At 38.0% G+C, this 14724-nt stretch overlaps 1 protein-coding gene across 7 annotated transcripts in view; it reads right to left on the bottom strand.

Annotated features, from left to right (window-relative positions):
* Positions 1–3248: 3248 nt before the first annotated feature.
* Positions 3249–14724, bottom strand: part of LOC137653427 (oxysterol-binding protein-related protein 9) — a 354924-nt gene continuing 343448 nt past the window's right edge. For all 7 annotated transcript variants that reach the window (XM_068386810.1, XM_068386807.1, XM_068386806.1 and 4 more), the window contains 2 exons: positions 10700–10821; positions 3249–4328 (listed from right to left, as the gene is read on the bottom strand). In XM_068386810.1, coding sequence (XP_068242911.1) covers positions 4157–4328; positions 10700–10821 — 294 coding nt within the window. In that variant the 3' untranslated portion in view covers positions 3249–4156. The remainder of the gene's footprint in view (positions 4329–10699; positions 10822–14724) is intronic.

The raw sequence follows: 14724 nt of genomic DNA on the forward strand, positions 1-14724 counted from the left end.
GATATACAGTAATTTGAAATTTAATATTAATTATTTACTGGCTTTGATTTTCTCGAGGGATAATTATGCATACTAAAGTAGTTTGACACAAGAATGAGATTTTTTTTTTCTTTTTTTACTGCTCAAAGACTTTAGTGCAACTAAACATGCCAATACTTTATGTTGAATCCATAAAAAATCAAAAGTTGTATGTACTATTGTTGTGTAGAAGAAAACTTGCCAGTAAAATCTTTTGCATGGGATTCTCTCACCTTAGAGAATTTGGAGTTGGTACAAATTTGGAATTGGTACAAAGATGAGATTGTTTTGAATAATGAAGCACAGAAGAAATTATAAGAATATGAAAACTTACCAAGTTATTTGTTATGCTCAAAATCATAGTCCTTTAAAAGAAAAATTACAAAATTTGATAGTAATACCACAACAATAATCCAAATCATATTTATTACAGTATACATAATATTGCTACTTTGTGATTATATATATATATATATATATATATATATATATATATATATATATATATATATATATATGTGTGTGTGTGTGTATATATGTGTATATATGTGTGTGTATATGTGTGCATGTGTGTATATATGTGTATATATAGAAAAGGGGCATGCTTCTGAGGTTATCAAAATGAAATCATGCTTTAAAGGAATGCTGTTATACAGAAAAATGGGTGCTCTACAGAACACCATGACCTCTGGGTAACTGGTAGCCTAACATGCAATAGTAATGTTGCATTACAATTGCTAGATAAAAAGTATAATTTGAATTCTTTAACATGTAATGGAAAAAATCTTTCATTTACAGTTGTTTGGAATACCTTGTGAACTGCAATTGAAGCAGAAAAATCCTGGTATCTGCAATTCATAGGATAACCTTATCTTATATCTAAAGTATGCTTAGTCTGTGGGACTTAATTACAGCATTACAATAACTCATTACCTTAATATAGTTATCACCTGTGCCCCCTTCTGTTTAGAGTATCTATCTTCAGATACTAAACTAAATAATTGAAGTAAATTTTTTTTTCATAAAAATGATTGAGGAGAGCTCTTTAAAATAAAAAAATATATACTTTGCAGTGACTAAGAAACTGACTTGACACTTAAAATTGTAAATTTCTTGATGTATTTTCCTTTGGCAATTATTTATCTCATTAAGAAGTACAGTTATATTGACAATGTAATAAAAATGAAAACTTTAAATGACACATGTTGTAATACAGAAATAAAGTTTCTTGATTGGAAAATGTTGGGTAATAATAAATTTCAGGAACTAGCCTGAAACCAAATACATGCCAGTAGTGTCGGTGCTACCAAAGGGTTAAAAGTTCATGAGTAACTTTGTCAGCACCATAACGTCGTCTAGCTCTAGAACGGAAAAGATAGAAATATAAGGCCTTTCTATTATATGATTATCAGATGTTGATGGGACTTTAATCATTAGTCTTTTTAAATGGAGTGTTACCCATAATGTTTCCTTATGTTAGTTTGAGATTGCCATGTTGAAATAACGTATATGCTATTAGGTGATAACTGGTAACTGCCATATATCACGGATTTCTGATTCTGGAGATATTAAACAGACTGGCTTTAACATAAGTACACAAGTAATAGTTTTCTGAAAACCTACAACACCCCAAGGGTTAAATAATTGTATTGCCATACTTGCTAATAAATTTCTTTTTGGAATTTAAGTGTTTTAGGTTTGAGCTATATATGTTTTCAGGTGGACTTGTGACTCAAAGATAACATAGTATGGCAATATGGTGGTTTTTCAAGTGTTCATGGCAATTATTGTTGTCATATAAAATTACTTTTGACTAATTATAATTTTTTTAAGACTAATTCACTTGTTTGCTAATAAAATAATTTGTTTTTACTCCATGCTATTTGCGGCAACCCATTTCCATATGTTCACCCACAGAAGCCAAATAATTGTTTCAGAGTGAATTGTATCATTGAAGGATGTGTTATGTTTGCTTCCATATCAGTTATCCTGATCATGGAGTCTATATCATTATCAGACAGTGAGGAGGATTTTCTGCTCTGTTGAAATAGCATAAGAGAGATTTTGGATTATGGCTGGAACAACAAAAGGAGCAACTATCATAACTGATAGTATGTATGACTGATAGTGACAATATTTTTTTTCCATTTTAGCATAATTTACGTATTTGTCTGAAGTGTGTAAATATAAACAACATAAAAACCATTACAATTGAAGTGACATGAAGTGAAGTTTACCCCCGAGACTTGGACATTGATATCAATTCTCTTACTATGTGGATGAGGGAAGGGATAAGTAAGCACTGGGGCAAAGGATGAGGTTGGTACTAAAACGGTTGTTTTGAATAAGTCCCAAACAACTGGCTTTCAGTTTATACAATTGGAGCCATTATTCTTTATAATAAAGTTGTTTCAGTTCATATAATTGGAGTAGTTATTCTATTATTTAGATGTCAAGTAATGAAAATAAAAATAACTTTTTATAACTTGTAGCCTATCCAATTCCTGTTATTCATGAACAGAAAAACTTTGTGAAAGTATAGTAAAATATGACAACTTGCTTGATGCTTCCTTAGATAAACCTAGCATTATCCATATAAAAAGTAATTTGCCCAAAATATATCAAACATATTTCCTTTTACCTTAAAAAAAACTACATCTTGTCACTCCACTTAGCCTACAAACCATTTTACAGCATAACCCCAGACCTCTCAACAATTCCTTAACCATTGAAATTTAACCTTGTATATTACCTTCCACTCAGACAATTACATATACAGTAACAACAATTAGAACATACTCAGGGAAATACTGGTTGTTCTTAACAGTGCAAAATTTAAGCACCTTTGAGATAATGACGTGAATACCTTTAAACTTAAAATCTCTATGAGAACAATCTAGTGAATGGGATGGTGGACATTTTACCAAGTTGTGTGATTCGTTTATAATAATCAAAATCCTTCATATCTTGGGTACGTTAGGGGAACAACATACGAACAAAAATTCCTTCACCTGAAATGGGCATGGCCAGTGTCTTATATCCATATGCATTGGTGGGTATCATACATCTAAAAAAAAAATTTCCAAAACCCACTCCTTGAATATTACAAACATTATTTTGTGCACTAATACAATTTACTTTTACGAATATTTTTTTCCTTGTTCAAATGCCACAAAAGAATTACAGTACTGTACATGCCAACTATCAAGGATTTATAGGTAACAAATGTATTGCATTTAATTATTTATTCACAAGAAAGAAGTAATATCTCCTTCTCCAAAGCTAAAAAAACACTGGCAGGTAGCAGACATCGAAATGTTGTTTATAAAAATATCAATCACAGCTACAATACAGTATCTACAGAACTGCCAATTATTTCTTATCGTACAATAAGAACCTGTAATTTAACACTCAAGTCCAGGATTGGTTTTTATGACTTCAGGTCATGCTTAGTGGTGACATTTTTATCATAAAATCTCGCAAAAACTTTACAAGAGACTTCACAGCATTTAGGACTATGGATGGGTGAGTTTCAGAAGTACTTGTCAGTTCACATTAGGCAGATCTACTGCTTGCACAAAATACATCTTGTTTCATTTTATTCTATTAATGAATATCATTAAGTCTACAGTAACAGAGACAAATGACCATTTGAACAAATCTCATCTGCATTTGATGGAAGGTAACCCTGATATTATGACTTGAGCTTTGATGGGAGGCACGCACCAAACTATCAAAGCACTGCAGTGTCTTCCACTAGCTAATGTTTAACGTATAAACTCCCAACTTTCAAAGTTAGTCAGTGAGGAAAAATCATACTTGTTAAAAGTTTCACATCGTGTGTTTATAGCAGATGGAAACAGCCTGCAAAAACTTTTCCGATAAAAATTTTCAAAATCTGGAAATGAACATGATATGTAAACCAAGTATTGCCACAAGAGCTACTGATAATCAAGTTGAAAGTTTGCATAGATAATGTCTTTCTGACTTCACAAATGGACACACTTCTTTAGATTTCACAGATGCTGGGTCAGTCTGGCATTATGATTTTAAAAGTCAAATGCTGTTGCACAGCATAGAAACACCGGTTTGATTCAACAAAGTGACAGGCTTACCGTGATTTTTTTTCTGGTCACGGCTAAACAGCTGTCCGCCCCTGTAAAGGATTGCGGTATATCCAATTATCACCAACCAAATAAAATAATCTTGGCATCCAATCAACACCACTCTCCTTTCGTTCCTTTGCCTCCTCACGCTGCTTCTGCTCCAGGGCAAACTTACTTGCTGTTGCATGTTCTATATCATTAAATCTGTTGATGTAATTTGGTCATATAAATTCATGTAGTTATGGTATTAAATAATTTTTCTGCAATATCTGTAATCTTGATTGAAAATTTTTTTTTATTTTAATTGTAATGCTTTATTACTTGTAATCAAGCACTAAGAAACCTCAATATTGTGGATTTAAGAGAAATAAATATTAATTTTAAAACTATGTAACAATTAAAAGCTACTGTAATAGGGTGGACTGAAAATGTTGATATTAAAAAAATGTAATTTTAATTTTTAGATACAATTTATTTCAATATTTAAATAAAATTAATTGTTCTCCAGCAACAAATATAAAAAAGAGAATTTTTATTTTAGAAATAATTATTTCAATAATTAAATAAAATTCATTGCTGTCCAGTGACAAATTAAATAACACCAATAAAACAGATGGCTTTTTACATAAATACAGTACTGTAATAAGGAAAATAAGTATTTCAACATATCTATGAGGTGTTTTGCGTTTAAAAATTGAAACTCTACTCTCTTCCAGGATCGCAGTTTCCAGACGGTGAGTCTCTTCCACGAGCGGCTCCCCTGAATGCCCTTCTCGCCATAAACCTTCCTCACAGTTCAAGATGCACTTATTCTAAGTGAGCTTCTACTTTGGACTCCCCTGATGGCTTCATCTTCACACAAGCGCTTAACCCTGCTCCTCGTCTATGCAGAGCTTTGTCATCGTGAGCAACTTCCAGGCGCACTTCTCCTGGAAGCTCTACTTCTTGCCAAGTACATCCTGAACGAGCATCAGCTAGATGTACTTTGAGACACCTGCATCCTCATTAGATGATCTCCTGTAAGCTCTTTTCCGGGATGTGTCGCTCCCCTTTACTCCTCCTCGTGACGCGTGTCATCCAGGCATGCTTCACCTTGTCATCCTTGTCTATAAAGCAGGGCTTTTCAAGGCATCTGCCACATCACAAGTGCTCGTCTCCCTCGCGCACAGTAGCAAAGCGGTCTTTTGACCATTCCTCTTTGGAGGATATATCGTTCCCCGTCTCATCACGCAAAGTGTTAACCCAGAGAGCACACTTTCCAGTTTGTGCTAGGCACGAGAATTGCAATAGTATTCGGACTTCATTAAAGACTTTTTAGCGCTCTTCACCTAATCGTTGCAGGCGTTCATCACCGGATCAGTGCAGGCAATCTTCCAAAGAACACTGAAGAGTAATTTTAAGCACAAGGACTTCTAATCCATCTTCACCTGACAGGTCTAAATAATTGCACCCAGGACACACTGAAAACTCTTCTTTTGGCCGCATTACACATCCTACAATGAATTAACCCAGGCTCACTGGTAATGAATGATTATGAGCTTGTACGAGACACACTTCAGGTAAGCACTCATCTCAGGAGCCATCATCTTATGGGGAAGGATCTCATCAGTAACACTCAACAAGGTTGGGATCGTCTTAATGGGAAAACCCAGTTTCTCCACTTTGCTTGCTGGACGTAGTCCTGATTAAGCTCTATTCCAATAGGCATAATAAGGGTAGGGTTCGAGTTACACCCCAGGAGGTGACACTCATGTCTGGACCCACAGGTGGTCGGTCACTCTTAAAGAGATTTCTTTGGTGGACAACTACTGCTTTTCCCCAATAGAATTAAGAGTGGAACACCCTCCTCCTTCCAAGAAGCAGAAGATGGGCATTTGGACTTGTAATCCCACTCAAGACACTGTCACTCCATTAGACCAGATAACTTCAACTAGCCATCTCACTTTTTGCAGCTGGTACCTGCTTGATGGAGAAGTAGGACTGAAAGTCAGTCCTGAAGGTTTCCCAACAACTGGATCCCAGACTGTCTCGACAGCTTCAGGTCATCAAGATCACAATCCAGAGCAAGGAAACATCTGGTCTGGGGAGGACAACCTCTCTCTAGATTGAACTGAGACATCTGACATTCCTCAAGGGCTACACAGCATTAGAAAGGCCAATAACCTAAGAGAGGCTGTGCCTTTCCCCCCAAAGGGCAGGAAGGCAGCCAGCAACCTTCTGTCACACCACTAGCATCACAAGACCCAGATTTGAGCTCCATTGGTCAGCCTAAGCCAAGACCTCAAGTCTTCGGAAATGGCACTCTAAGGGCAGGAAGATCCTCCCGCTTGATTCCAGCAACCTTTAAGAAGCAGAGAAATTATCATTGGATGAGAACGGGGTGTCATAGGTAGATACAATACTTTTGAAAGGATATGTTATTAAAAGACAAAAATATCTATTCCTAAACTGTGACCATGGAGACAAGATTTGACTACTGTATTCTTTGGTCAAACCTAACATCAGTTCACTGTCGTCAGCATTTTGGAAGTGAACCAAGCCTCGACGAAGAGCACCTGCAGCGATAAGGGGACTACTTTTTTTTACTAAGATGTCATTGACATGATCAGTGGAGTCAGCATATTTTGAGAAACCGAGCCTGAGGGATATCCTTGTTCATGAAATATGTCGTCATGGAAGAACACTTGCTGTCCTTTTGTTACGACTTAACACATGGTCCAGACTGCATCGGAAAGTTCTAGAAGTTTCCATGGCATGATCATAGTTGGCATATTTGAGGAGGCCAATCAAGACGCAGGATTGTTAAAAAAATGCCTTCTACCCACTGTATTTAACTCCGCCCAAACTGGGTATATAAACTTCAAGAAGAGATTGTCCAAGAGAGATAGGACAGGACATAACACAAGAGAGGAACTATGTTTGAAGCAGATGAGAACCACGTCCTAACGAGATAAGAAGCAGAGAAGACTAGAAGTCTGATAAAGCCAGATTCGAATCTTCCCTTCAGACAACAAAAGCCTATCTCCAAAATCCTGTTATGGCTGAGAAGAGACAAATTGAAGCAGCCAGCCCTCCTTGCTTGTGATGAGAAGTAGCCAACACTGCCTGCAGACTAGCCTTAGTTCATCACTATCACTGAATTCTTGGAGAAGACTTCTGATGTCCCATCTTGATGCCACCCTTTCTGTGACGTCTTCGAATCCAGTCATCGTGCCAGTTTCATCTGAACTTCAACTGCCCTTCTGCAATGTTTTCAAGCCTGAAGTCTCCATACCAGTATCATCTCAGCAGCTGCAGAAAACTATTCCTTAAGTATTTCTACCTTACTGACTGTTCCCCTTCTCTACTGATGTTTTGATTGATTTGATTTGTAAGTTAAAGTAACCGAATTAGTAACATTGATTTTCTTTAAAGGTTTGTGAATAAACGTGCTATTTTTTTGTGAGTTTCTTTTTATATTAATTTTCTATATTTCAATGGTGGTTGTTGGAAACATTTATTTCAATTATTAAAAAGAACCTGTAATGATTTTGATACCGTAAAAGGGGCTCTCCCTTCCATTAGACCCCGCAACCTTAACACCGGATTGCTCAGCAGAACGGCTTGCAGTGGTTCCAGTTTCCTTCTTGGCACCAAAGGTGACTGGTATGAAAGTCAAGGCCATGGCTACTATGCAAGCAGATTCTAGGATTAACCAATGGTCGAGTGTAGTCGGCTACCTAGCTGACACAGAAGACCTAGTCGACCCAAGCAAGAGGCAGACCCTTCAAGATATTGTCCTGTCAGGAGATAAGAGCTAGTGAGCCACTTGGAGGCTTAAGCATTGTGAGTTCATGACTTCAAGATTCTTTAAACAGACTGGCTGCAGAGAAGGACTTAGTGTACGAAACTCATCTTTGAAGGAGCCCTCTCTCTTTCTGCCTGCATAAATGGAGGTGACAACAGAAAAGCAGAAAAATGGAGGAAGGATACTCAGAACTCTATCAATCTCCTACATCAGAAGAGGGCAAAACATTCCACTCAAGGGTAAAACATTCTGCTCAATCGCCTCAGGCCCAAAAACCAGCTCGGCGAGGAAGGACCTGCCCCCAAACAATTCATTCGTAAGAACTCATCGGCACAATCTTTCTCCTCCAGCCAGGACCAAAGTCGCAGTAAGGGTAAGGGGGAAAGAAAGAGGAAAAGGTTTTCATTAGGTGGGGCATTCACCCCACCTCACCTCCAGTGAGGACAACTAGAGGAGGTGGTGGTTTCACAATGCTGAGAGATGGATGGTGGAGGTCATTTGATCCGGTTACCACCTCCCATTCATCAGCTCTCCCCCTCCTCTGATTCCACCCCTGGTGACATAGTCATCCTATTGCCTGGGTCAACTAAAGATCAAGCCATGTTGGAGAAGGATGCACTTCAGGAGGTTGACACCAGCTCCCCATACTTCTTTAGTCGACACTTTCTTGTAATGAAGGAGACTGGTCATTGACCTCTCAGCTCTGAACATGTTCATCTGGCAGCCAATGTTTAGGATGGACACTACAGCCACTCTCGGACAAGCAATAAGGCCTCAGGACTTCACGGTGACCTTGGATTTAAAGAATAAGTACTTTCAAATCTCTATCCACCCCTCCTCCATGAAGTATCTCTGAGTGGTAGTAGCAGGAAAAGTGTTTCAATTCAAAGTCCTGTGCTTTCGCCTGTCAATGGCGCCCAAAGTTTTCATAGCCATCTTTGAGCTGGTGGATATCCCCATGGGCACATGCCAACAGAATTTGCCTGCTGCACTATCTAGAAGATTGGCTGATCTTAGCGGAGGCGGAGAACGAATGTCTTCAACTCCTAGACAGGGTTTTCTCGTTTTATCAATACCTGGGGGTCGTGATGAATCGTGAGAAGTCTGTCGCATCCCCATTCGAAGACTAGTGTATCTGGGGATGGATATAGACACAGTACAAGGGAAGGTATCATGGATGTTACATAGCCTATGCAAAAGATAGTTCTCCCTTTCTTCCAACAGTCCCTTATTCCAGTATGTGGCAAAAAATTGAGGCACCTAACATCATTAGAATGGCTACTTCCCAGAGGCAAATCTTGTTTCTCATCCCTGCAATGAGAACTTAAAAGAACCTGGGAACAGCATCTGGACGATCAGCTCTTTCCAGTATGGATAGGGGAGGAGTCTAGAAAGGTTCTTCGATGGTTTACCTTAAGGAGCTTGAACGATTCACAGAACTTAGTTTTCTTGAAATCTTCCTCCTCAAGAAATGGGAGGCATAAGTAGGTAACAATCAATAGGGTGATGGTTTTCCTTCTATCCTATCCCAAATCTTAGGATAGTAGAATTTAGGGCTCGACAAATTTTGTTCTCTCTGGAAGTGGGGCAGCATGGGAATCCCAGATGGCCAACTCAGCTATGGCAAAGTTGTTGTTTAAACCTACTTACAAGCCTTTACAAAACTTTGTCACAACAAAATCTGATATTAGGTGCCGGATGTTGGCTGCTTGCGATCTAGGGAAGGTTGAAGTAGAGGAGTTTCTATATAATGACCCTCTATGCAAGTCCTCCTTTCCTTAAGCATTAGTGGATAAAACCAAGGCTAGCAAACATGCAGTAAACACTTCCACAGAAATGGCAAAAAGGATTTTGACCTTATTTAAAAAAAAGAAAACCTTCAATTTCAAAGCTTTAACTTATAGTACAAGCTGGCAACAGTCTTGGAGGTAACCAGCAAAGAAACCAGCACCACACCCTCATCCCAAGCCTAATAAGCATCATCCTGTTCAGGTTGAGTCCAAATCCTGAGTCTATTAAGATATTTTTCAGAAGAAAAAGAGCAACTGGAGATACACCAGGGGGAAACCAGGGTGCTGGTCAGTCTCACAGAGGTTAAGGATATCATCAATATATCTCCTCGGGTCAAAGGTCGTCTCCATCATTTTCAGAAATATTTGACCTTTTTCTAGGTGGGGACAGTATAGTATTTGACCTTTTTCTAGGTGGGGACAGTATAGTCTCAAGTCTTGGTTGGTCATGGACCTCCAAACCACATCCAAAACATCAATTTTATCAGCCCAAAACTCAGGAATTCTAGTACTTTGTCAGTGAGCCCTGGAAAACTCATGTTCCTAAAATTCCCGGTCAGACTACAGTATTCATTATTTCAAAAAATACTTGCCCGAGAGAAAAGGGATCCTCTGCTTTTATTGTTGCAACAAACACATCAGGTATGATGCATTCTGGATAACGACCATAATGCATGTATGCTAATTATTTCACCCAGCTTAGCAAAGTTTGGATGAATGGTAACTAGAATTGAAGTAAGGTCAAGTTCAAAAGGAATTGCTGGTGGGAAAAAATAATGCTGCTAAAGCACATAACAGCAAATAATGGTAATTTTACTCTTGGTTCATCAACAAGGGTCAAATTATATATTTAAAAATCAGTTTGGTTTTGAAAAAACTGTGAATAATGAACACAACAGACAAAAAGGATTACTTTACTAGAGGAAACATTAAATTGACAAGTTCACCGTTGTAGGGTGTACCAATTAAAAAAAAACCAATGATTATGCATTACTCACTTTAAACCTGCAGTAACTTCTTTCCACATGCATCGTGATTCATTTGGTTCTTGCTCGATAATGGGTTTTACATTTTTCTTTACTGTTCCCATACTGAATGTGTCAACAAACCTTTCAGGATCCTGTTTAAATAGAAAAAATAATCAAAATTACCTGTTACTATTATGGTTTTAGTTTTGTTATCAACCTCATTTTATTAGCACATTGATTAATGAACAGTTTAGTACAATTCATAATGAATAATTTGGGAAGTTTTTAGTACTGTACAGTATCCTAACTTTGTGAAAGACTTTGCTTACAACTAAAACTTGAAAGTAAAGTGTGGAAAATTCAGGTCTTGGTACTGGACATCAGCAATAAAGACAAAATGATCACTGTTGCAATAATGGACAGGGCTGAAGACTAAAAAAAAAAAAATCAAAAACACAAAAGAAAATACAATACTAAATCAAGAAGATTATCTAGACAATACGGACTGGTAAATGCTTTATGAAAAGTGTGAGAGAATGATTTTAACCAAAGAATAAAATCATGGTACCTGCATCATTTGAAATGAGAAATAAAACATATAGGCAAAGGTTACAAACTTCAGGAAGAAAGACATATAATAAATTTGTATGTAGTTATGTATGGGAGGAATATAATGTTGAAATATAGTGGTGCAATAAAGATGTACAAAGGGTAAATGAAGAAAAAAAAAAAGCCTTCAAATCTGGAAAACAGTTAGCAGGTAAGAGTGAAAAAAGGTTTATAAGGAAATGGAAAAGGGGCTAAAAGGCAACTGACAAGGGAAAAGAGGAATGGAAGCAAAATGCATTACAACACAATAGAAGAAATAAAGAAAATATAAGGAATGGCTAACAGACTGAGGAAAAATGGCTAAGTGTAAGAAAAAGTATACTGTACATTATGCAACAAAAAATTATAAAGTCAAGTTAACAAATAACAATGTTACATGCAAGAAACAGAATTGTGTTACAGGGAAGAAATTGAGAATCAATTAAATAAAGAGAATTGTACAGTATATGAACTTCTGGATGTTATAAAAAGAATTACCATAAGCAAGGATAAAGAGAAGAGATAGATTGCTGGAAATCTGGTAAACATGTATTGTACCCCATCTAAACAGCAAATATTTAAGATGTGTGGGGAATATATGTTCTCTCTCCAGCAGAGTAACAAGCAATTGGAAAGAAGATGGAGATGATGCACAAGATTTTGACAGCAAAATATCTTTTAATTCTAACAGTAATTTATATTTTTCTTACTCATGTAAATCTGAGCCCTATAATAGGAGTATGATTTTAATAAAGTAGGAAACATGGTTGTTAAAGACTTATAACAAAGATTCAGTAGTTACAGGTGCGTAGCGGGGGGAAGCCCAGCTCATAGGGCTTGCAGAGTAGATGAGGCAGGAAGTATAACTTGAAGCACTCAGGTTTATATAAATAGGAAAAATAATAAATTTTAAAATTTGTGATTTGATCCTATATGGATACAAACCTCTACCCATTAATATGAGAATTATTCTTAGGAGGGAGGAAGTTCCTATATCCAAAATGGGTGATTCAAAATTCTGGGATGACTAACACTAGGTCCTTGTGAAGAGGAAGGGCGTTTACTCCAAACTACTTGCTAACACTTGCACATCAGGAGATAAGAGCTAAATTACTGTCATAGGCAGGTCGTCAAGAAAGAACTACAGTACTGTATATCCTCCAAGGGCATTGTGTCTGTAATATAAGCCTCAGTAAATTGATGGGTCTAAATTACTATCCATCTTTGCCCTCATCAGGAGGATGGGGAAAAGCACTTTTATCTTAAAATCAAGAGGAGATACTTTACTCTGTACACATATTTTGCCTTACCTGTACAGGTTGTTTGTTGTCTGGTCTAGCACTCTATTTATGGTTTCCCAAAGCCAAAAAGAGACGACTTTCCTGGTTATCTTAAAGACCTGAGAACTTTTTTGAGGTTCAAAAAGGGAGTTTTTGAGTTCTCTTGACAGACAAGATTGTTTGAAACTCTAAACCAACATTGAGAATTCCCATGAGGATGAAAGGTTGACTCATTTTAGTTTGAAGACTTTGCTCAAGACTGAGTGGTAGGCTTTTTACCGTTGAAACTGAAAGGAGTTTCTCTCTTTGTACATAGACGAAGAAGTTTGCTATCAGTTGGATGGATGCTTTGAGAGAAGTGCTCCTTCTAGGCAAAAATCACTGAAGATGGCCCATTTGGCCTAGTAGACCGCCATAATTTATTTTCTTACATATTCAGACATCTACTGTGTAGTGTTTTACAAAAAGCCTCTTGCTCTGAGGAAATACTCAATAATCTCCAACCCTGAAGAGACAAGTATGTCAGGAAAATGTGGTTTTTCTGAAGATGTGGTTGACAGAGAAGATCGGGTTGATTGGGTAGTTGTCTTTGAGCCTAATATAACATGATCAACAGGACCGGGTACCATTCTGCATGCATGTGGCCACCTGGGGGCTCCAGTAGAAAGATCCCAGCCCAGGACCGTGAGCTTAAGCTGTTTAGTGGCGAGGACACTGCTGCGGTTGGGCACCACAGTGGGGGTTGGGCTTGCCCGGCTGATGTTCTGGTGAGCATCTATTCTGATGAAACTGGAACTGAAACCAGACCCCATTACCTTTACTAATGTCATTTTGAGGTTTGGGGTATTCCACAATTTGTTGTTTGTTGACTACCCTTTTGTTCAGGAAAAATGGCAGAAAAGCATAACTGTGTAGGCTTTCCCAGGAGTGTTGGATGGCATCCTTCAATGTCGCTGCCTGATCTGGTACTGGCAAACAGTACACTGGGAGCTTGTTGTAGCTTTGCTGCAAACTTGTTTAATGTTATGAGAACCCCACAAGTCAAGAGGTTTCTTGCCATTCAAGGATAACACCACTTTGACCTAATAATTTGCCCATCGACTTAGTCATCTATCAATGAATAAGATCTGTTTTAAGACCAGAGTGTCTTTAAGACACCATTGCAGAGATCTTAGATGTAGATGAATGTGGGGAAACAATTTCTCCAAAGATGACAAGTGACTTAGCAGATGCTGCCACTGATGAGCTTGGAAACTTTTAGAGATTTGGAAGATGACATGCCACACTTCTATTTCCACTACTCGATCCCATCACAATCCCCAGATCCTGGCAAACTGAGAGAAGTCTGTAGTGGTGTTCCAAGAGTTGCCTCCTGGAGGACGACAGAATCAATTGTCAGATGTCATTGGCATGCAAGCCAAGACACGAGTGAACACTCGAGACTGCCTGCCTGACTAAAGCACAGGACTTTGAAATGGAAGCCCTTACCCCAGAAGGAGAACCGTAAGAACTTCCTTGATGACCGATGTACCGGTATTTGGAAATATGCATCTCTCGGATCTATTATAAATCCTGAGAAGAGAAGAGGTGAAGAAAGGCATCATACCTGACCAGTGGTCCAACCATGACATTGCTTGCACCCTAGCCATCGCCGTAGCTTCCATATTAGATGATTCAATGGTCGAGAAGATGGTTGGTTGAGAACACAACTTTGCTAGTGAGGTTCTGGGCATGAGTGTGGAGATGGCTGCATCCACTGGTAGAGACGAAGGAGCAGTTTTCCATCACATAAAATGGCCTTTGCCTTGAAAGGGATGATGGTAAACTTTTATTTGAGCAGTTTGTACTAAGATCCTCATGTTGGTGAAATGCAGATCTGCATTGTTGAATGCTTCCTTAGCTAGATCCAACCAAAGAAGTTCTAAAACCATTTTCATGGCTTTTGGTGTTGTGAACAGCTTTTCTAAGCTGTCTTGTTGCCTTTCTTAGGGGTTTTGGTTGATTCTCCCAAATCATTAACCTGCCTAATTAGACAAAACTCTAACTAAGGCCGACTAATACCGTCTCATCCGCTTCTGTTGGAGCGGGCCCAAGCCTAGTGTAACTGGATCACCTTTTGAATCACTCCTCAGCAGAGATGATTTTTCATGGTCTGGTGACTATGTCTAGAATGTTTTTCTGATCCTA

The sequence above is a fragment of the Palaemon carinicauda genome, chromosome 14 (assembly GCF_036898095.1).
Source record: "Palaemon carinicauda isolate YSFRI2023 chromosome 14, ASM3689809v2, whole genome shotgun sequence".
NCBI classification, from domain to species: Eukaryota; Metazoa; Arthropoda; class Malacostraca; order Decapoda; family Palaemonidae; genus Palaemon; species Palaemon carinicauda.